This window comes from Microcaecilia unicolor, chromosome 5, assembly GCF_901765095.1.
Source record: "Microcaecilia unicolor chromosome 5, aMicUni1.1, whole genome shotgun sequence".
NCBI lineage: Eukaryota > Metazoa > Chordata > Amphibia > Gymnophiona > Siphonopidae > Microcaecilia > Microcaecilia unicolor.
In genome coordinates, this window is record NC_044035.1 from 53216393 (window position 1) to 53240119 (window position 23727).

The 23727-nt window shown below is 48.3% G+C and overlaps 1 protein-coding gene across 1 annotated transcript in view; it reads left to right on the forward strand.

Annotated features, from left to right (window-relative positions):
* The first annotated feature begins 1018 nt into the window (after window positions 1–1018).
* Window positions 1019–23727, forward strand: part of ZFYVE27 (zinc finger FYVE-type containing 27) — a 198841-nt gene continuing 176132 nt past the window's right edge. Inside the window, exons 1-2 of the mRNA XM_030202901.1 lie at window positions 1019–1095; window positions 16579–16791. Of these exons, the coding sequence (XP_030058761.1) occupies window positions 16580–16791 (212 nt within the window). The 5' untranslated portion in view covers window positions 1019–1095; window position 16579. The remainder of the gene's footprint in view (window positions 1096–16578; window positions 16792–23727) is intronic.

Here is a 23727-nt window from a genome sequence, read left to right on the forward strand (position 1 = left end):
CAAGCATCCTTCTGGCTTTGGCCGTCGCTTTTTCTACCTGTTTGAAAGCTTTAAGGTCGTCAGGCACAATCACCCCCAAGTCCCGCTGTTCCTTCGCACACTGTACCGTTCCCTCGGATTTTTGCGACCCAAGTGCATGACCCTGCATTTTTTGGGATTAAACCTTAGTTGCCAAATATTGGTCCATTCCTTTAGCTTCGCTAGGTCCTTCCTGTCATTCATATAACTTCTACAAAACAGGTGGAGATGTGATTCCATGTGCCACAATGAAAGGAGAGTCTAATTCTACTTCCATTTAATTTCAATATATTCTATCATCTTTATAACACCAGGCTTCCCAAGGCAGATTACAACAACATTTAAGATGAACCCAAAGGGAAACAGGATATCCTCACTGAAATTTGGCCATCTGTATTGTATACAATTTATTTATTTAGTTAGTTATTTATTTAGTTTTCAGTGTAGAAAAATGAGCACAAAATACAGAGTTTAAAATTGCTGTTTCCTTCAGCTATAATAATTTTTTAAGACGTTTTAGTGATATTCCAATTATTTCATGATATTTATATCTACATATGGGAAGCTTTCAAATAAATTAAAAAGCTGTCCAATACGTAAAAAAACGTTTTGTCCTCCACCTTTTAAGGCACTGCCTATCCAATTGAAACAGCTTTAGACCTGTTACAGATGGAGCAACAATAAAAAAAAAATATGACAATGTGGATTCAGCAGCTCATAGGTTAGCTTGCTTTGTTTTGAGTGAACGGGGATGACGGCTGCGCTGGGAAAGGGAAACTTAAATTGTCCTAATTGGCTTCTTTGCTTACAGGGTCACTTCGACTCCTGTTTTTTTAAACCTCCTTGGGTCACACACCTTACAATTTCTCTTTGACATCGCCTACGACGACCACAAGTCATGACAACCAAGGCCACAGTTTCCCAGCCTCCTGCCCTCCTCTGATGCAACTTCCTGTTTCTCCAGCAGCAGGGCGGAACGCCGCTGAGGGTGAGGAGTTGCGTCAGAGAGGGGTGGGACGCTAGAGAAGGAAGTCGGCGCAGGGCCGGTGGCGTACAACCTCAGGCATGAGTTTTAAGGTAGGGGAGTGGGTATGGCGGGGGATGGAGTGTTTGAGATTTAGGGGGAGGAGTGCGGAAGAGTTGGTAGGGGCCACGGGGAGGGGACGGGATGGGTCCACCGGTCCCCAGTGCATGTGAAGGGGGTGGTCAGCGTGTGACTTGATATCTCTGTTGAATGAATATACCTGAGGTTTATTAGTCAGGGAAAAAAGAAACAAACCTCAATTTGATATCTTTTCTAGGCATGTTCTCCCCTGCATTGATTGCTTTCTCTCATCCCTTCCTTTCCTGTAGCACTCCCCCCCCCCCATCTCTGTACCCATGCTATACTTTTTTTATTCTCGTCAGCGTCGTTCATCACCACTGGACTTCAGCGCATATTTCTCCCCAGTTTCACTTCACCAGGGGCTATTCCCATCTCTGTTATCACATTTGCCAGCTCTGAACGTATAAGGCATCTGTGGAGGAACAGCCTATTAATTGAGCTGCGGGCTTGGAACTAGAGAAGTTAGGGTTTAAATTTCACTGATGCTCCTTGTGAGTTTGGCTAATAAGTCTCTTCACCCACAGTTGCTTCATGCACAAACTTAGGGATTGATGCAGAAAGCCACACAGTAGTGCAGCACACCAATGGCTGATCCCTTGTAGCTTTTACTACATGATTAACAAAATATTATGTAGCAATGCAGTAAGCTAATGAGATGCAAATTCAAAGTGCGCAGAACTTGTGCACTAATTGGGGATAGCTTGCCTGATATATACACATGTTCTGTACAAAAATTTCTTTTACCTAACATTTTTGTGAGGCTAATATTTATGCACAGAACAGCGTGCACAGATGTACGCTAGTAACTTGTTTTCTTCAGGCACGAGCAGAGTGTAACTGCTATTACCTCCACACACCCTTGTTAACTTTTATTCTGTCTTTTAAAGTTGCAGGTACTTGCTATGGTCATAGAAAAAAACCCCCACTCTTAATAAATCCCCAAAGCTTTGATTACATCTCTTACACTACCACTAACCCGGTGGTGACTTTCTTGAGTTGTACATGTGTTAAAATCCTGTTCTGTGCATTGCAGAAGAATACTTAATGGCCTCATTACCATTTATTTTAATATACTATGTACCCACATGTACTGTACAGGTTAACTGCTGCAGTGAAACCCTTTCGGCATCATGTGGACAATAATATAGTAAATGTCGGCAGATAAAGACCTGCAAGGTCCATCCAGTCTGCCCAAAAGGGTGGCCAAAGCTGAAACTGGCACTCTGCACAGATTCCACTTCATGATAAAACACTGACACCTATCAATTTTGAAGCACAGGCCATAGAAATCTGTTTGGCACTGGTCCTACTTTCCTCAAAAAAAGACAACCTTTTACCCGCTGCAGTAAAAGGGGGCCTCAGCATGCCTCAAAACCACGAACTGATGCTAGCATAGGCCCCCTTTTTACCGTAGCTTAGTAAAAGGGCCCCTAAGTGACTTTGCCTAGAGCCACAAGGAGCAATAATGTACCATTAATCGCAATTAAAATTTTAATAGAAATGCAGCCCTAATAGGAATGTGTTTTAAAAAAAAAAAAAAACCAATAAGGGCAATTAGGTGCACCCTTCCATTGGCTCAGATGTTGCAGAAGTGAATTTCTGTTACCCTAGGGGAATAAGAGATTGAAAGTCTTTGGGAGAAAGGAGATTTTGAACAGATGCAGTGAGAAAGGGATGGTATGGATGAGGAAGGATAGTTCCAGTCACTAGGAATGGAAGCTAGATGGCCGCCAGAAATCATCCTATTCAGGTAGGTTGCGCTCTTGGCCTCTCAGCAGAGTGCTTCAGGACAGGGTAATTTTTTTTCAGCCATATTGCCTTCAATACAATTATTGTATAATATTCATTCCATACTAACTTTGGTGACATTATGATCATTCTGAAAACAGAAAGGTTTGATTTCCACCAGAAAATTAAAGTAACAGAAATGTAGACATGTGAAATGTACGTCCCGTGATGTGAAAGTTTTTCCCTCCTTCCTGATTTTTTCTTTTATTGTGTATATGTCACACTGAATAGTTCTAATCTTTCAACAAAATGTAATATTAGACAAAAGGGAACCTGAGTAAACACATGACCCAGTTTTTATTATTATTAGTTCATATATTTTAGAGTCAAAGTTATCCAATACCCCTGTCACCCATGTGAAAAAGTAACTGCCCCTTTAGTTAATTAATCAATTGACCGGATTTAATTGTTAATTAGATTCAGCTGATTGAACACAGCCAGGTTTGATTGCAGCCAGCCCTGTTGAATGTAAACCTCACTATATATTGAACATTACCATGAGAGTGAAGTGGTTAGCACAGGAACTTTTCCCTTATATGGCAGACTGTCCCCACCTGGAGTTAGCACGCATTAAAATCCACATTAATTGCTTGGTGCACTCCATAGAGTATATTTTGGGAATCCATGCTTTTTGGCAAGGAAGAGGGGTCTGTATAACATGGAGGTTAATGCCCTGTCGCCTGCAATGACTGATATATGTTGAGAAAACTTGTCACAATGTAATTTTTAGAAACCAGGAAGTTATTTTTCCTTACTTTCTTGTTGCTGTAGCTATTTTGCCTGACTTAGGGGTCCTTTTACTAAGCAGTGTTAAGCTCATTGCGGGCTTACCGTGCGCCAGTCCAGAACTACTGCAAGAACCTGGGGTTAGTTCCCACTCATAGCGCTTGCCATTTCCGGCGCTACAAAAATATGATCTATTTTTATAGTGCCTGAACTTAACCGGTGGTATTTGGGTGGCGCAGTGTGCTGCCCGGCTAGCACCGGGGTAGTGTGGGAGCCCTTACCGCCATTTCAGTGAGTGAAGGTAAGGGTCCCCCTCCCCCGAATTGGCTGCGTGGTATGTGTTTCACTTACGGCACGGCCATTTCTTTTCCTAAAAAAAGGACATCCTTTTACCCGCTGCAGTAAAAGGGGGCCAAAATGCGTGTCAAAAATACATGCTGATGCTTAGCGCAGGCCCTCTTTTACTGCAGCTTAGTAAAAGGGTCCCTTAATTCTTTATTATTTTTTTGTTTTGCTTTTATTTTTCAGTCTACTGAATTTTAAACACTGGAGGCCAGATTCTATAAATAATGCTCAAAAATGGACATGGGAAAAGATCACTCATTGTAGAATGGTGCTTCATGCCAATTCCCACATCCACATCCTAATGGACGCCTGCTGAAACCTGGTGTAAATCCTGGCACGATGATCCACTTTTAGGAACATCCCTGACCGCTCGTACATACCCCTCCTAAGGCCACACCCCCTTTTGACATACGTGCTATGGGAGTTGGGTGCCCAGCGTTATATAGTAGCGTGCAGCCAGATATGCTCAACAATCCTAATTGGTGCCAATTAACATTGGTAATTGGTTGTTAGCGTCCAGTTATTGATGTTGATTGGCTCATAATCTGTGTGTCAAAGCTAAAACCATTTGGACTCTGACCAAATGCAGAGAATTATACCTGTAAAAATTAATAAAATAATAATAAGAATAATAAAATTGCTGGGGTGATCCCCATAGGGTCCATTTATGTACTTGCTCTTATCATATCTGCACTAAACCTTTGAAGGCATTGAAAAAACTAAATCCAGTAGTGATTTTTTGAATCTAAAAAGAGAGCGGGAAAGAATTCTCAGGAAAGCGAATAAACACGTTCCTTCTTTCTCTAGTATTACAATGTGTTACTTCCAGTCCCAATGATCTGGAATGCAGAAGGGCCGTTTTTAATTTCCTCTGTGTCACAGCAAACACTGAGAGTTCCCCCAAAAAATCACATGATGTTTTGAAAAGCATTTTGAACACCACAGTAGAAAAGAGAGGCAAAGTTAGCAGGCTACAAAAACTTCAGAGTAGACCATGGATTTTTTTTAAAGGGAAAAGATAGAAGAAGCAGTCACCATTGTCTGTCATGTATTTATCTTTGCTTATGCATAATTTGCCCAAAAGCCACAACATCCTTTTGTCTACAGAAGTCAGATATCAATTTTTCAAATTTCATTAAATATAAACAAGTTTGGAACAGATTGATCCATTAAATGCATTCCCAGCCATCTATCCTTAATGTGGTCTTCACTATTGCACAAAGAACACATGACTGCTCAGAAGTTTGTTAATATTACGCTTTTTATGTCTAATTTACCTTGGGCAGTTAACATTTTAGCAACAAAAAAAGCACCAAGGGCCTTCAGGACTGAGGAAAGCAAATAAGTCTTTATTTTCAGACCTGACATGAATTGTATTGCGCACTTCGGTCTGTGCAAACCGGACTTCTGACGCACCCGGAATTGAATATTGAACTGCATCTTTTGATCAACTTTTAGATATTCATTTTTTCTGATTATCTACTGTAACGACCCCTGATGCGGGCATATTTGCTGAAACACAGCCTGTGTTGGGTCTGAAAATAAAGAATTGTTTGCTATCCTTAGTCCTGAAGGTCCTTAGTGGGGTTTTTTTGTTGTTGTTGCTGTTTATATTCTGTTCTTTGGTTTTCCTCTCTTTTGCGTTTAACATTTTGTACAGAGTATTTCATTTTCCTCAGTTTAATACTTGGCACAAAAATGGGCATAAACCCCCAGATTCTATACATTGCACCCAAACTTGCATGCGCAAATTTGGGCGTGTACCCAGTTTGGGCACACATTTGAATTGTGTAACGAGCCGATAACTACCAATAATTGGGCACTAACATCCAATTGTTACAGTTAATTGACTTCAATTAGGATTTCCGCATGTATCTTGCTAAGCTCAGTTCTATAAAGATGCATGCTCAAATCTTTCAGCACACATCTGAAAAGGGGGCATGGCCATGGGAGGTCCATGGGTGGGTCAGGGGCGTTCACTAAAGTTGCGTGCAGTTGTCAAACTTCAGGTGGATTTGAAAGAAGAGAGATTTCTCTTCCAGGCTTTCCTCCTTGTTGTCAACAACAAATATTATGCAGCTCTAATAAAAGACCAGTTTTACTGATCTCTTGTAGTGCAATGAATTTTATTTGTCAAAATGTATTTCTTTCCACATAGTATTGTAGAATTCAGGGTATCTGTCACTAATTTATGAGCTGGGATTTACACATGATTTTACTTGGTGTAAATCCTCGCGCCCAAAGAATAGCGCTCAGTGTGGATTTCTGTTCAGCGCCCAAATTTGGGCATCATTTACTGAATCTAGTCCAGAATGTGGGTCTTCAGTGGGAATTTTTAACAAAAATAATGGTACTAGGTCAGATCTAGTTGCAATTTCCACCTTCTACTCCATTTACATTGTGGAATACATGTCAAGTTCATTAAAATCTAGGCAACCGATGATGAAAGCCTGTACGGCAAAACTCGCTTCAAAAATACCACCGTATGCTATAAGCAGTGAGCGTGCAAATTACTGCTACATTAAAATCACGGCAGCTCATTGTGAAATGTTACCCTTCCTGTCAGTGCCTGAGCAGTGATTGGCTCAGACACTGACAGGAAGTGTGACATTTAAAAATGAAAGTTGGTGGTGGTCTTCATCGCCCGTGATCTTCCTCCCCTGCTTTCTGACCTGCCCCTGTTCCCTCCTAACCCCCGTGATATAAAAAAAGAAAAAGAATTGCCCTGATGGTATAATAAACATAGTAAACATAGTAGATGACGGCAGAAAAAGACCTGCACGGTCCATCCAGTCTGTCCAAGAAGATAAATTCATATGTGCTACTTTTTATTTGTACTGTCCTCTTCAGTGCACAGACCGTATAAGTCTGGCCAGCCCTATCCCCGCCTCCCAACCACCAACCCCGCCTGCCAACCATCAGCTCTGGCACAGACCCTATAAGTCTGCCCAGCACTATCCCCGCCTCCCAACTACCAGTCCCGCCTCCCACCACCAGCTCCAGCACAGACTGTATAAGTCTGCCCAGCACTAGTCCCGCCTCCCAACCACCAGCCCCAGCACAGACTGTATAAGTCTGCCCAGCACTAGCCCGCCTCCCAACCACCAGCTCTGCCACTTCCTCCCCCTCCTCTCTCCTACCCACAGTTCAAAACATTTCCTCCTCCCCTTTCCCCAACTGCATTCTAAAACAGCCAGTGCAGTCAAAATCCCATACTAATTGCTTAGCATTGAATAGGGTGGGAACTAGGTGGGGTGTAGTTGGAGATTAGCGTGTATATTGTGATATGCGCAGTCCGTACCCAATCGCTGTGAAATGTGCAGTTAATGCTGGTGCCCTTAACCCCACTTTTAAGAAATGGCATTAGGTGCATCTGTCCTGCCTTTCTTTCCATTTACTCCATAATAGTTTTTGCACCTAAAATGAGGTAAGTGCAAAAACCTATCACACTTTAGTAAAAGACACCCTAACGTTCTGATTTGCAAAGTCTTTCCTCCTGTCTCTTTGAGAAAAGATTTTGAAGAATCAGGCCTTGTGTTATCGTGAACGAGGGTGACAGACACAGGCAGACAAGGGATAAGAGTGAACAGAATAATTCTTTATTACTGTGTTCTAATATACAAAAAACGGTTGCATCACAGCTCATTGCAGTGCTACCAGTGTTCTTGTAGAACCCTAAGGGGCCCTTTTACTAAGCCGCATAGACGCGTCCTACGCGTGTCAATTTTGAATTACCACCAGGCTACCACGTGGCTAGGGCGGTAATTTAACTTTTGACACGTGTCTGCTATGTGCGCTGGCAATTGTTTTAAATTTTCCGATGCGTGGCGCTAACCACACAGTAATCGGCATTGTACGCACGCTGACGATTACTGCCCAGTTAATGTGTGAGACCTTACCGCTAGGTCAGTGGGTGGCGGTAAGGTCTCAGGCCCAAGATGCCCTCATGCCAATTTTCATTTTGCCACGCGTCCATTTTCGGCCAAAAATGAAAAAAGGGCCTTTTTTTGCAGGCGCGCTGAAAAAAGGATCTGCGTGCGCCCAATACGCACGTCTACACCAGCACAGGCCATTTTTCGAGGCACCTTAGTAAAAGGATCCCTAAGGGAGTAGTCTTACTAGGGCTAGCTTCTGGCCACATCCCAAACACAATGTTACTGTTCCAAACAAACAGTCCAACACAGGTTTGCCTTCAGCTTGGACACACAACATATGAGTCTTCAAGGTAATGACAGAAACTTCCTACCTTGATTGTCTTTCCCACATAGACTCTGGAGCTACAAGCTTGAGGACCACTCGGCTTCCCTGAGCCTCCCCAGGTACTATAGCCCAGCCAATTCCATGGGAGGATTCCTTCTTTTACAGTCTTTCTCCAGGAGACCTCTGTATTTCAGCTCTCACTCCTGGAGACCACTTGCCTTGGGGCCAGTGGCATAGCCACAAGGGGGGGGGGGGGGCTAGTACCTCAATTTGGGTTCAGGCCCCCCAAAGTTTGCTGGTTTCCTGCTGTAATATTTGCCACCATGCTGCCTGCCCTACTTCCCCCTCCCTCTTGTGAATGCTTGGTTTTAGTGAAATTGAGCATGCACGAGCTTTGCGCATGCTCAATTTCACTAAAACCGAACATGTGTCCTGAGGTGGGAAAGAAGAGCAGGCAACACTGAGCCGAGTATCGCCACAGGAAGGCTTCAGCTGGTGGGGACCTGAGCCAGCCCAGGTACGTGGGGGTGGAGAGTGGCGGGGAGGCAGGGCAAAATATGCCACCCCCTCCCAACAGAATCAAGGTCTGTCTATGCCTCTGCTCAGTGCCTCCCTGAAGAACTCAAATCCAAGGTGTTTAACCACTTCCTGGCCTGAGACCTGCCCCTCTGACTCAGCCTCTGACACGGCAGATTAGCACCAGCTGCCGTAAGGTGGCTAAACTGCAGCCTCAGTGAGGTAGTGTTCTCGGCCACCTACCGTTATATCACTCCCTCCCTCACAGACCTCTATGAATTCAAAATAAATTATACAAGTTTTTAGTGAGAAAAGATATTAGTTAAAAGTGCTAAATCAACAATTCTGAACCAGTCACTGCATATGAGGTTTAAAAGGCAAGAGGAGTGAGAGGTTTTTTTTCACTATTGCTATGTGCTACATTGTAAACCTTCAGCCCTTTCTCTCAGCTGCTGTATATTTAGGGAGAACTGTTAGACAATAGTTACAAATGTTTTGTCTTTGTTCAGCCTATCTAAGTATGTTACACATTTGAATATTTGCACAGCATGGCACAAAGGACAGGAGCATGCGCTCATTTATTCACATGAGACTTGTTCAGGAATAGCTTCTGAGACCACAGTATGATGATATTTTCCACAGTCACAAATGGTTAGTCTGCAAATTATTATGTACTTGTTTAATCTATTGTTAGAAACATTCATACAAATCAGAGCATGGAAAGGGAGCTCTGCTCAGTAGAAATGAAGTTTGTTCAGATTTGGTAGAAACTCGATTTCTTGACTTTTCCAAACCCAAACCACCAGGATTCTTAGTCCATACAAGCAGAGGCAATAAACTAAAAATGTTTCCATATCATCAAGCTGATCAATCCATAGACTGGTGGGTTGTGTCCATCTACCAGCAGGTGGAGATAGAGAGCAAACTTTTGCCTCCCTATATGTGGTCATGTGCTGCCGGAAACTCCCCAGTATGTTCTCTATCTCAGCAGGTGGTGGTCACACACAGCAGCAGCTCTGGCTAGGCCTCCAAGCCTAATCCTTAGGTTTTGTTGAGGCCTGGGGTTGAGGGCTCTTTTGAGCAAGTGCAAACCTGGTGGTGCCAGGTCCCTCCTTTTCTCCCCCCTCCCGCTGGCTCCGTTAAAAAAAAAAAAAAAAAAAAATTTTAAACGTCCTTAAAGGCGTTTATTTCGACGTTTATTTAAACGTTCATTGCAGCTACTCACTGGGACACCAGTTCGTTACAGCTCGGAGCGGCAAGCAGGTAATTTTACCTTTTTATAGCGGGCAGGGGGTTCCCCGATTCTTCTCCTCGTGGCATATGGCGTCGGAGGGCGAGGGCGCAAAGGGTCGCTCCCCGGATCGCTGGAGCGCTTCTAGAGGGGATGCGGGGGTTTTACAGCCTGATTCGCCCTTGATGGGTGACAGTTTAGTGACCGATGAATGTCCCGGTCCTTCCTCCGGCGTGGCGGTTTTTCCCGCCATAAACGCCCATCCCCCGCTCCTCGCCTCCGCCATCTTGGCCGGCCACGCGGCTCGGACGGCTTCTTCGTGGGCCGCCCTTGAGGTTGGAGACATTAATGCCATGAACGCCCTTAATTTGGGCGACGGCACAAAAGCGGCTAAAGTTAAGCGCCGTTCTTCCCGCGCGGCTCCTTCACGGAGTGTCGCGCCGGACGCCATTTTGGATGCGCAGCATGTCTCTCCCCCGCTCTTGCGAGCGCCGGTTGAGGGTGCGTCTAGGGCTGTTGCCCAGGCTGCGGAAGTGCACAGTCTGGGGGGTTTCTCCCCCGAGTTTGTTTTGCTGCTGCATCAGGCTTTCCTCATGCAAAACGCTGCCCCTGCTCCCTCGTCTGGTAAAGAGGTTGAGGTTCCCAGAGGTAACGCCCTCGTGTTGATTCCCAGGCCTTGGAGGACTTTGTCTCCTCCGATGTAGATGAGGGCAGCGTGTCTGAGGTCTCCCAACGGTCCTTTGTGGATTCCTTGGAGGAGATAGATCCCCGCTCGGATGGAGCGGATGACCCCTCTGCAGCGCGGCTTTTTAGCCCAGAGGATTTGCCCAACCTGTTGTTACAGGCCATGGACACTTTGAAGATTTCCTCTCCGGAGGACGTCTCTCCCTCAGCCCCTGTTGGCTCTGCCATTATGCTGGGGACGAAGCGCCCGCCTAGAACCTTCCACGTGCATGATGCCATGCACACCTTAATTTCGGCTCAATGGGATGTCCCGGAAGCGAGCCTCAAAGTGGCTAGGGCTATGTCCCGCCTCTATCCTTTGCCTGAAAGTGAACGTGAGGCCTATCTGTGGCCTACCGTGGATTCTTTAATCACTGCGGTGACTAAGAAAACGGCTTTGCCGGTGGAAGGTGGCACGGCCCTAAAGGACGCCCAAGACAGAAGATTGGAGGCGGCCTTAAGGTCGTCCTTTTAGGCGACTGCTTTAAGTTTGCAGGCCTCGGTTTGCGGTTCCTATGTGGCCAGGGCGTGCCTGACTATGGTGCAGCGGGCTTCCCCCTCGGATCATTCCTTGAGGGCTGATTGGCCGGCCCTGGAATCGGGCCTAGCCTATTTGGCAGACTTGCTGTATGATGTCTTGAGAGCCTCAGCTAAAGGCATGGCTCAGACAGTCTCTGCGAGGCGGTGGCTTTGGCTGAAACATTGGTCTGCTGACCACGCCTCTAAATCCCGCCTGGCTAGATTGCCTTTTAAAGGCAAGCTGCTCTTTGGGGTCGAGCTGGACAAAATCGTGACCGATCTCGGCACGTCTAAGGGCAAGAAATTACCAGAGGTCAGGGCTCGGGCTAGTACTCGTCCCGGTACCTTCAGAGGACGGTTGCAGGAAGCCCGTCGGTACCGCCCGGGCAAGCGGGCTCCTCTGCCCCTTCTTCCTTCAAGAGGAATTTCTCCCCCAAGCAGCATTCTTTTCGCAGAGACCGCCGTCCCGGAGGTGCTCCCTCCGGTCCTCCCCCAGGGTCTCGTACCCGATGACGGGGCCTTGGTCCACGCCCCAGTGCAGATTGGAGGACGGCTGTCCTCGTTTCTGGGCGAGTGGACCACAATAACTTCAGACGCGTGGGTGCTGGAAGTCATCAGAGACGGCTACAAGCTAGAGTTCTGCCGACCCTTAAAAGCGGGTTCGTACTCTCTCCCTGCAAGTCTCCGGTCAAAGCTGTGGCAGTGCAGCAGACCTTGGACAATCTGATCCGCCTGGGCGCGGTCGTTCCGGTGCCAGAAAGTCAGCTTGGCAAGGGACGTTACTCCATTTACTTTGTGGTACCAAAGAAAGGAGGTTCTGTCCGGCCTATCCTCGACCTCAAGGGGTCAATCGGGCCTTGAAAGTGCGGCACTTTCGCATGGAGACTCTCCGCTCTGTTATAGCGGCAGTGAAGGCAGGAGAGTTCCTGGCATCCTTGGGCATCAAGGAAGCGTACCTGCATATTCCCATCTGGCCTCCTCTTCAACGCTTTCTGCGTTTTGCAGTCCTGGGACGACACTTCCAGTTCAGAGCCCTCCCATTCGGGTTGGCTACTGCTCCGCGGACCTTTTCCAAAGTAATGGTGGTCATCGCGGCCTTCCTACGAAAGGAAGGGGTACAAGTCCATCCTTATCTGGACGACTGGTTGATCCGAGCCCCCTCTTATGCAGAGTGCGGCAAGCTGTGAACCGGGTAGTTGCTCTTTTGAGCTCCCTGGGATGGATCATCAACTGAGAGAAGAGCCAGCTGCGCCCGACTCAGTCCCTGGAGTACCTGGGAGTTCGATTCGACACCCAAGTGGGCAGAGTGTTCCTGCCAGACAATCGAATTGTCAAACTTCAGGCTCAAGTGGACCAGTTCCTAGTAGCCTCTCCTCCTCGGGATTGGGACTATGTGCAGCTGTTGGGCTCTATGACGGCCATGATGGAAGTAGTGCCCTGGGCCAGGGCTCATATGAGACCACTTCAACAATCTTTGCTGCGGCGCTGGACTCCGATGTCGGAGGATTATGCTGTGCGCCTTCCCTTGAACCCAGCAGTGCGCAAGGCGCTGAGCTGGTGGATGCAGACAGACAAGTTGTCTGCGGGAATGCCTCTGGTGACCCCAGAGTGGATTGTCGTCACGACGGACGCCTCTTTATCGGGCTGGGGAGCCCACTTCTTGGGAAGGACAGCGCAGGGGCTCTGGTCTCCTGCAGAGGCAAAGTGGTCTATCAACCTCCTGGAACTCAGAGCCATTCGGTTGGCGCTTTTGGAGTTCATCCCGGTACTGGTGTTGAAGCCTGTACGGGTCCTGTCAGACAATGCCACGGCTGTGGTCTATGTCAACCGCCAGGGAGGTACCAAGAGCGCCCCTCTAGCCAAGGAGGCTATGAATCTTTGCCAGTGGGCGGAAGCGAACCTGGAGCAGCTTTCAGCGGCCCACATTGCCGGAGTCATGAATGTCAAGGCGGTCTTTCTCAGTCGCCATACCTTGGAGCCCGGAGACTGGCAACTATCTGCTCAGGCGTTCTTGGACATCACGAAGCGCTGGGGCCAGCCGAGCCTAGTTCTGATGGCGTCATCGGCCAGTTGCCAAGTGCCGCGCTTTTTCAGCAGAGGACGGGACCCTCGATCCCTGGGAGTAGATGCTCTTCTCCAACAGTGGCCGACACAAGAGCTCCTCTATGTGTTCCCGCCCTGGCCCATGTTGGGCAGGGTGCTAGACCGGGTGGCAAAGCATCCCGGCAGGGTAATCCGGGTGGGTCCGGATTGGCCCAGACGTCCCTGGTATGCGGACTTGATCAGGCTCTCAGTCGACGATCCTCTGCGGCTGTCAGTGGAGCAGGGCCTGTTACATCAGGGTCCCGGGGTGATGGAGGATCCCTCCCCCTTTGGTCTTACGGCCTGGCTATTGAGCGGCAGCGTCTGAGGAAGAAGGGCTTCTCAGACAAGGTCATCGCCACTATGCTAAGAGCGAGGAAGCGCTCTACTTCTACTGCTTACGCCAGGGTTTGGCGTATGTTTGCAGCGTGGTGTGAAGCAGGCTCACTTTCTCCCTTCACTGCTCCAATTTCTTCAGTGTTGGCGTTCCTGCAAGAAGGTCTGGAGAAAGGCCTGTCGCTCAGTTCCCTTAAAGTCCAGGTAGCGGCTCTGGCTTGCTTCAGGGGCCGCCTGAAGGGTGCTTCCCTGGCTTCGCAGCCAGATGTGGTGCGCTTTCTCAAGGGAGTTAATCACCTGCGCCCTCCTCTGCACTCAGTGGTGCCTGCGTGGAATCTCAACCTGGTGCTAAGAGCGTTGCAGAAGCCGCCTTTTGAACCCTTGTCAAGGGCATCTCTGAAAGACCTGACGTGGAAAGCAGTCTTTTTGGTGGCTATCACTTCAACCAGAGGAGTTTCCGAGCTCCAGGCACTCTCATGTCGAGAGCCTTTTCTGCAGTTCACTGAGGCAGGAGTGACTATTCGCACAGTGCCTTCCTTTCTGCCCAAGATTGTTTCTCGCTTCCATGGGAATCAGCAGCTCTGTCTCCCTTCCTTTCGTAGGGAGGACTACCCAGAGGAGTACTCTGCTCTTAAATATCTGGATGTGAGGCGAGTCATCATCAGATACTTGGAAGTGACCAATGATTTCCGGAAATCGGATCATCTGTTTGTCCTGTTTGCAGGTCCTCGTAAGGGTCTGCAGGCTGCTAAGCCTACAGTGGCAAGATGGGTCAAGGAAGCCATTGCAGCGGCTTATGTGGCCGCAAGGAAGGTGCCGCCTATCCAGCTGAAGGCTCACTCCACGAGAGCTCAGGCGGCCTCGATGGCAGAGGCCGGATCAGTCTCCTTGGAAGAGATATGCAAGGCGGCAACTTGGGCTTCGGCTCATACATTCTCCAAGCATTACCGTTTGACGGTGGCTGCACGGGCGGAGGCCCGGTTTGGAGCTTCAGTGTTGAGGTCAGGGATTTCAATGTCCCGCCCTGGGTGAGTACTGCTTCGGTACATCCCACCAGTCTATGGATTGATCAGCTTGATGATATGGAAGGTAAAATTATGTATAATCATACCTGATAATTTTCTTTCCATTAATCATAGCTGATCAATCCATAGCCCCTCCCAGATATCTGTACTGTTTTTATTCTGGTTGCATTTCAGGTTCAAGGTTAGTCTTCAGTTACTTCAGAAAGACTTCGTGTTCAAGTTTTTTCACTTGGATTCTTCAAGAGTTGAGACGAGTTTGTGTTACAGTGAGCTGCTGCATTCCTCTCCCCTCCGTTTTACGGGGCTGGATTGAGATTTAAATTCTGCCGGCACTCCCTCCCGCTTCGTGCGGCTGTAGGGCAGCTTTGTACCCCTCCCGCTTCGGCGGTGTTAGGGTCAGTCAGCTCCTCCCGCGGTTGCGGTTGCAGGATAAGCCAGATCCCCCCGCATCGGCGGGTGTGGTGTCCCTCCCCCGCTCCGCGGGGATGAGCTGGACGGATTCCCCTCCCCCACTTGTGTGGGGATGAGCTGGGTTAATTCCCCTCCCCCGTTTCGGCGGTGGTGAGCTGGGCAGAGTGTCCCTTCGTGGGTGTAATTCTCTAAGTGCTGAGTCCTGCGGATGGAGCTTTGATATCGACATACTGAGGAGTTTCCGGCAGCACATGACCACATATAGGGAGGCAAAAGTTTGCTCTCTATCTCCACCTGCTGGTAGATGGACACAACCCACCAGTCTATGGATTGATCAGCTATGATTAATGGAAAGAAAATTATCAGGTATGATTATACATAATTTTACCTTATTACCATGAATTGTCGTGAAAAATATTGAACTGTGAACCATAAAACCAGGTGGAACAAAAATAACACATAATAACAGGTAACCGAATATGGATCAATTATAAAACTATCTAAATATTTGTTCACTACCTGAATAGTGCCCGGAGAGTACAAGTAATATAGCTGCTCACAGGTTATAAAAAATAACTTCACAGGGCCTCAGCAAAGAGATCTTTGTCTCTTTTCTCCCAGACTGAAACTGGAGAAAAATCTAGTATTTCCTAGATGAATTTGAGCTCCTGGGTCAATCAGAGCCCAGAACAACAAGTTTTAAAAATAGCTGGCCATATCACTACAGGTTACATCTTACCTGTGTTAACTAAAGAGGGAGCAGTCATTTCTCGGTAACAGCTTTAAACATAAACATGCATCACCTGCTGGCCAAACTAGAGAAATACACTCCAAGAAATAATTAATACAGTTTTACAGGCTTAAAAACCAACTGTTTTGTCACATTACCTTACTAGATGTGAAAACGTTGGCTAGGCTCCCACCTTCACTTTACATAGGATATTTGTCTCATCTGCTAACCCGTGTTAACATGTTGTAGTACAAGTTAATGCACAGGAGTGTAACTGATCCCATGCCGCTCCCTGGTGCCTCCACATATTGTACCACAGCCAAGAGGAGGTAGCAGTTGGGGAGTAATTTCAGCGTCCCGTGCAGTACTCCCCTATCTCAATGCGTGTTAGCCCAATGAGTTAACTCCCCAATTCTCCCTCCCCCCTCAGCAGTTACCAGGAGTGTTCTGGGGGGGGGGGGGGGGGCAAGAATGAACCCTGGACATGCCTGGCCAGTTTCCAGGTGACTGACCCCTAGTGGTGGTCTCACAGTACTGCTGCTAGGGAATCAAGCCCTTATTTAAGAGCTGTGTTGCTTAAGCATATGCCCGTCTCTGAAAGATAAGACATCTTTTGACTGTCATCACACATGCTGACTTACTTAGGTGTTAGGTTCACCAGAAATAAAGGTGCTAATGCAGCTATAAGGTGTGAATATGTTTTTAATTAAAAATCTTTTTTTTTTTTTTTTTTACTCCAACATTCACTAAATGATGACATTGTAGGACTGTATGGTCAGGTTTTCTTACACAGAACAATTGTAACTATCAAATTACTTTCCAGCATGCAAGCAACAGAAAAAGATGTTGGTGCTATGGATGGTGTGAACGGGCAAGAAGGGAGCCCTGCCATGGCAGATCCACAGATAGAGCCTCCTCAGACGTCCAGCAAATCTCAGGCCTTTGACCTCTTCAGCCTGGTTATATCTTACAAAAGACTTCTGCTTTACCTGGAGCCTCTCACTGATGCTTGGGAAGGAATTAAATATCTGCTCAGGTAAAAGCACATCTTAGCAAAGACTTTCTTTTGGTTATAGCACTTACACTCATTTGGTAAACTTTAGTCCAACAAAGAAAGGCTAACTCATGAAAATCACAAATAAAGTCAGAAAAGAATTTATTGATTTATACCACAGTAGTAGTAAATTGTTGTATTTAACTGTGTGCACACCTAAATAAAGTACATGTGTAGTTTCCTGCGTGGACTTGGACAAATTTTCTAAGCAAAAGCTCTGCTTTGAAAATTACTTCAGGAAACTTTTGCGCTTAGATTTATACCTACTCTGTGGTACCCACAAATTTTCCATGATGGAAACTTGTTTTTTGGCAGTAGACAACAAGCTCAGGAAGCTTGTTGCGAGTACCTTAAAATTTAATATATGTTCTTGGTGAAGGTGAGATCTTTGATCTAAATGAATTGTCAACTCTGCCCCAGCTTTGGACATTTAGCTAAATGGGACAATCATTCAACTACATCTTGTATACAGTGTTGCTTTTTCATGAGTTATTCATTACAGCTACTGGCTAGTAGTTAGCTACGACTGATAGTTCTTTATGAATCATGATCATTCTAATGATCTCCCTGGGAATATTGTCTAATTCATACCGGAAATAGGCTAGGTACCTGGTGAAAGTTTGACTACCTTGGATTTAGTTATCTCTCTGTGTTCTAAAAGTTTTTATGAGCAAGTCAACTGTGTTGGCTTTTTATTCAAATTTAAATAACTTGCAGGCTAATTTGGTAATAGGCTAACCAACTTAGGCAGTAAGTATATGCATAGCTTGCACTAATTATCAAAAGGAAAGTATGTACATATTGTCCCTTTGAAAAATTACCCTGCTGAAACTATGCATGTGTATTTACACCTGCTAATAAATACGCTTGCAATTTTACAGAACATTTATGTGCATACTTTTGAAAATCCAAAAGTCAGCATGCGAGTCCAAATCCCACCTCACCTCCACCCCCAGGAAGGCCTGCCCTTGATTTGAAAAAGTTTTTGCTCCCCCCCCCCCCCCCGATTTCCCCTATTATTTCATATATGTGACCATCTTTGGGAAAAGGTGACAAAAGAAACAAAAAAATGAGATTTTAGTGAATTCCGTTAGAGCAAACAATTTGTAAAACAACAGTCCAAACCCCATCCTTTTATGTGAAAAAAAAAAAAAAGTTACAAAAGTTCAAATATGTAAATTTGCAGACTGACATGAAAAGTTGGCCATTCTGAACATTTAGGGGCTCATTTTAAAAAGAGAAAAACATCCAAAAGGTGGCATAAAGCAACATTTGTCATAAAAACGTCCAAATTAGTATTTTCAAAAACAATTTTTTAGACATTTTTGTATGAAGTCCTTCACAAGAGGACATGTCAGGGGCATGTTAAGGGCAGGATCTGGGTGTTCCTAACACTTTGATGTTTTTCTGCCATAATGGAACAAAACAAAAACATCAAGGGCTATGTTGGATATTTTGATCTAGACCTGTTTTATTAACGAATAAGCCATAAAATATTGCCCTAAATCACCAGATGACCACTGGAGGTAATCAGGGATGACCTTCCCTTACTCCCCCACTGGTCACTAACCCCCTCCCACCCCTCCAAAAATGTGATTAAAATCATTACTTGCCAGTCTCTATGCCAGCCTCAGATGTTATACTCAGGTCCATCAGAGAAGCATGCAGGTCCCTGGAGTAGTGTAGTGGTGGGTGCAGTACACCTCAGACAGGTGGACCCAGGCCCATACCTCTCCCTACCTGTTACACTTGTGGTGGAAACTGAGCCCTCCAAAACACACCAGAAACCCACTGTACTCACATATTGGTGCCCCCTTCACCCATAAGGGTTATTGTAGTGGTGTGGGGTTCAGCAGACAAGGGAGCAATGATGAGACGTGTACCTGGGAGCATTTATTTGAAGTCCACTGCAGTGCCCCCTGGGGTGCCCCATTGCTGTCCTGGGATGTCTGTGTGGCCTGTCTTCTAAGAATGCTGGCTTCTTCTACATCCCAATGGCTTGATTTTCTGCTTTTTTCACTTGGACTTTTTTTTTTTTTGAAAATGGACGATAAATGCACGATTTTCACCTGCATACATACCTCAAAATAACTATTTTCTATCAACAAGCAGGACTATTAGGAACATAAGTGGGTGACATCTTTAGACAGTTCCGAGACAGAACCACTATGCTACAGCTGAGAACTTAATGTGAAGTTCTGAGCATGCAGAGTCCTTCTTGTGCACAGGCAGCTCCTTGTGACTCTGGGCAAGTCACTTAACCCTCCATTGCCCCAGGTACAAATAAGTACCTGTATACAATATGTAAGCCGCATTGAGCCTGCCATGAGTGGGAAAGCGCGGGGTACAAATGTAACAAAATTAGCGAAGATTTTTTTCACTCAGCTGAATGGATGCAAAATAAAGCTCTCCTGTAAAATCTCTGCTGTTTCGGCAATGCTGTTTTCACTATTTTTCCTTTTAGTAGTTTTCTTTTAAAGAGGCATTAATATGTTGTTGAATTCAAGTTTTAGACCCTGCTCAAAATGCAGTAGAAAGATCCAGAATTTTGATACACCTGCTAAGTACCTTTTCTCCGAGGACAAGCAGGCTGCTTGTTCTCACTGATGGGTGACGTCCTCGGCAGCCCCTCCAATCGGAATCTTCCTAGCAAAGTCCTTTGCTAGCTCTCGCGCGCCCGCGCGCACCGCGCATGCGCGGCTGTCTTCCCGCCCGAAACCGGCTCGAGCCGGCCAGTCCCTTCTTTCGTCCGCACTCGGTACGGCTGTGTTTTTTGTCGTGTCGAGCCCCGGAGAGTCGACCTCGCGCGTCCGTTTTATATTGACGTGTTTTTCTTCGAAAAGTTCTGTAAATTTGTCGGGAAGTGCTCCGAAAACCCCCTGGGGTCTCGTTTTCCCTTCCCGTATTTCCAGTTTTTGCCCCGGTAAGTTTTCTTTCGTCGTCGGGGTAGGCCTTCTTTCGGCCTCGGTCGAGATTTTTTCTCCCTTAAAGTTTTGGTGCTCCAAATTCGTCATTTCGGATTTTGACTTCGCCGGCGTGATTTTTCCGCCCATGACCTCGAAGCCTTCCAGCGGCTTCAAGAAGTGCACCCAGTGCGCCCGGGTAATCTCGCTCACTGATAGGCACTCTTCGTGTCTTCAGTGTCTGGGGGCCGAGCACCGTCCCCAGAACTGTAGTCTGTGTTCCTTGTTACAAAGGCGGACTCAAGTAGCGAGATTAGCCCAGTGGAACGTTTTGTTCTCGGGCTCTTCGTCGGCATCGGCACCGGGGTCATCGTGTGCATCGACGTCATCAGCGTCCAGACCTTCACCCTTGGCTGCCAGTGCATCGAGTGCATCGAGGCATCGGCCCTCTGCATCGGCGCCGAGACATCGGATAGCTGCATCGACGTCGGTGGTACCGGGACCTCGTCTCCTGATGTCGTCGGACGGTGGTGCATCGAGTGGAGTGCAGGTGAGGGCTGTCCATTCCCCTGCTGGTGGCGGTGAGCCCTCGGGTGGGTCTCCTCCTACCCTGAGGGCTCCTGCGGTACAGCCCCCCCGAGATCGACCCTCTTCGGTCTCGGCCCCGAGGAAGCGACGGATGGATTCTACGTCCTCCTCGTCGGTGCCGGGGAGCTCCGGTGACATGCTTCGGAAGAAGTCGAAGAAGCATCGACACCGGTCCCCTCCCCGTGTCGGCACCGAGAGCTCTTGGTCGCCGAGGGAGTCGGCACCCAGCAGGCATCGGCACCGAGAGGACCGCTCACCCTCTGTTCAGGAGGTGTCGATGCGCTCCACTCTGGACAGCCCGGAACAGCCTCCACGCCCGGAACAGGTTCTGACGTCGACGCCTGCATCGACCTCCATGCCTTTCTCTGCAGCCGCTCTGAACGAGAGCCTCCGGGCCGATCTCCCAGAGATTCTGGGAGAGCTGTTGTGCCCTACCCCTCCGGTACCGGCGGTGCTTGCGCCTCCGGTACCGTCGAGTGTGGCGCCGGCTGGCCCATCGCCCGGGGTGAGGTCCCCGACGTCAGTACCGCGTGCGGTGCCGACGGCGGCCACCTCCCAGGAGGGCTCCCCGACTACGTCGGCGGAGGGAGCTTTGCCGATGCGGGCGAGGGAGTCTACCTCTCGACGCCCCCATCGTGGACATGGCTCCACGGAGTCGAGCCGGGCGCGGTTGCAGACGCAGGTCCGTGAACTTGTGTCTGACACCGAGGGTGAGGCCTCGTGGGAAGAAGAAGAAGACCCCAGATATTTCTCTGACGAGGAGTCTGAGGGTCTTCCTTCTGATCCCACTCCCTCTCCTGAAAGACAGCTTTCTCCTCCCGAGAGTCTGTCTTTTGCTTCCTTTGTCCGGGAGATGTCTACGGCCATCCCCTTCCCGGTGGTTGTGGAGGACGAGCCCAGGGCTGAAATGTTTGAGCTCCTGGACTATCCTTCTCCACCTAAGGAAGCGTCCACTGTTCCCTTGCACCATGTCCTGAAAAAGACATTGCTTGCGAACTGGACCAAGCCACTAAGTAATCCCCACATCCCCAAGAAGATCGAGTCCCAGTACCGGATCCATGGGGACCCAGAGCTGATGCGCACCCAGTTGCCTCACGACTCTGGAGTTGTGGATCTGGCCCTAAAGAAGGCTAAGAGTTCTAGGGAGCATGCTTCGGCGCCCCCGGGCAAAGACTCTAGAACCTTAGACTCCTTTGGGAGGAAGGCCTACCATTCCTCTATGCTCGTGGCCAAAATCCAGTCTTACCAGCTCTACACGAGCATACACATGCGGAACAATGTGCGGCAGTTGGCGGGCTTGGTTGATGCTCTTCCCCCCGAGCAAGCCAAGCCTTTTCAGGAGGTGGTCAGGCAGCTGAAGGCGTGCAGAAAATTCCTGGCCAGAGGAGTGTATGACACTTTTGATGTTGCGTCCAGGGCCGCTGCTCAAGGTGTGGTGATGCGCAGGCTCTCATGGCTGCGTGCCGCCGACCTGGAGAATAGACTCCAGCAGCGGATTGCGGACTCGCCTTGCCGTGCGGACAATATTTTTGGAGAGAAAGTCGAACAGGTGGTAGAGTCTCTCCACCAGCGGGACACCGCATTCGACAAGTTCTCCCGCCGGCAGCCTTCAGCTTCTACCTCTACAGGTAGACGTTTTTTCGGGGGAAGGAAGACTGTTCCCTATACTTCTGGTAAGCGTAGGTACAATCCTCCTTCCCGACAGCCTGCGGCCCAGGCTAAGCCCCAGCGCGCTCGCTCTCGTCAGCAGCGTGCGACTCAGCAAGGCCCTGCGGCTCCCCAGCAAAAGCAAGGGGCGAGCTTTTGACTGGCTCCAGCAGAGCATAGCCGACATCCAAGTGTCAGTGCCGGGCGACCTGCCAGTCGGAGGGAGGTTGAAAGCTTTTCACCAAAGGTGGCCTCTCATAACCTCCGATCAGTGGGTTCTGCAAATAGTCCGGCAAGGATACACCCTCAATTTGGCCTCCAAACCTCCAAATTGTCCACCGGGAGCTCAGTCTTACAGCTTCCAGCACAAGCAGGTACTTGCAGAGGAACTCTCCGCCCTTCTCAGCGCCAATGCGGTCGAGCTCGTGCCATCCGGGCAAGAAGGGCTGGGATTCTATTCCAGGTACTTCCTTGTGGAAAAGAAAACAGGGGGGATGCGTCCCATCCTAGACCTAAGGGCCCTGAACAAATATCTCGTAAAAGAAAAGTTCAGGATGCTTTCCCTGGGCACCCTTCTCCCCATGATTCAGCAAAACGATTGGCTATGCTCTCTGGACTTGAAGGATGCCTACACACACATCCCGATACTGCCAGCTCACAGACAGTATCTGCGATTTCAGTTGGGCACACGCCACTTCCAGTACTGTGTGCTACCCTTTGGGCTCGCCTCTGCGCCCAGGGTGTTCACAAAGTGCCTAGCTGTAGTAGCAGCGGCGCTTCGCAGGCTGGGGGTGCATGTGTTCCCATATCTCGACGATTGGCTGGTGAAGAACACATCCGAGGCAGGAGCCCTGCAGTCCATGCAGATGACTATTCGCCTCCTGGAGCTACTGGGGTTTGTGATAAATTATCCAAAGTCCCATCTTCTCCCAGTGCAGAAACTCGAATTCATAGGAGCTCTGCTGGATTCTCGGACGGCTCGCGCCTATCTCCCAGAGGCCAGGGCCAACAACTTGTTGTCCCTCGTCTCGCGGGTGCGAGCGTCCCAGCAGATCACAGCTCGGCAGATGTTGAGATTGCTGGGCCACATGGCCTCCACAGTTCATGTGACTCCCATGGCCCGTCTTCACATGAGATCTGCTCAATGGACCCTAGCCTCCCAGTGGTATCAGGCTGCTGGGGGTCTAGAAGATGTGATCCACCTGTCCACGAGTTTTCTCGAATCCCTCTATTGGTGGACAATCTGGTCCAATTTGACTCTGGGACGTCCTTTCCAAATTCCTCAGCCACAAAAAGTGCTGACAACGGATGCGTCTCTCCTGGGATGGGGAGCTCATGTCGATGGGCTTCACACCCAAGGAAGCTGGTCCCTCCAGGAACGCGGTCTACAGATCAACCTCCTGGAGTTACGAGCGATCTGGAACGCTCTGAAGGCTTTCAGAGATCGGCTGTCCCATCAAATTATCCAAATTCAGACAGACAACCAGGTTGCCATGTACTATGTCAACAAGCAGGGGGGCACCGGATCCCGCCCCCTGTGTCAGGAAGCCGTCAGCATGTGGCTCTGGGCTCGCCGTCTTGGCATGGTGCTCCAAGCCACATATCTGGCAGGCGTAAACAACAGTCTGGCCGACAGACTGAGCAGGATTATGCAACCTCACGAGTGGTCGCTCAACTCCAGAGTGGTGCGCCAGATCTTCCAAGCATGGGGCACCCCCTTGGTGGATCTCTTCGCATCTCGAGTGAACCACAAAGTCCCTCAGTTCTGTTCCAGGCTTCA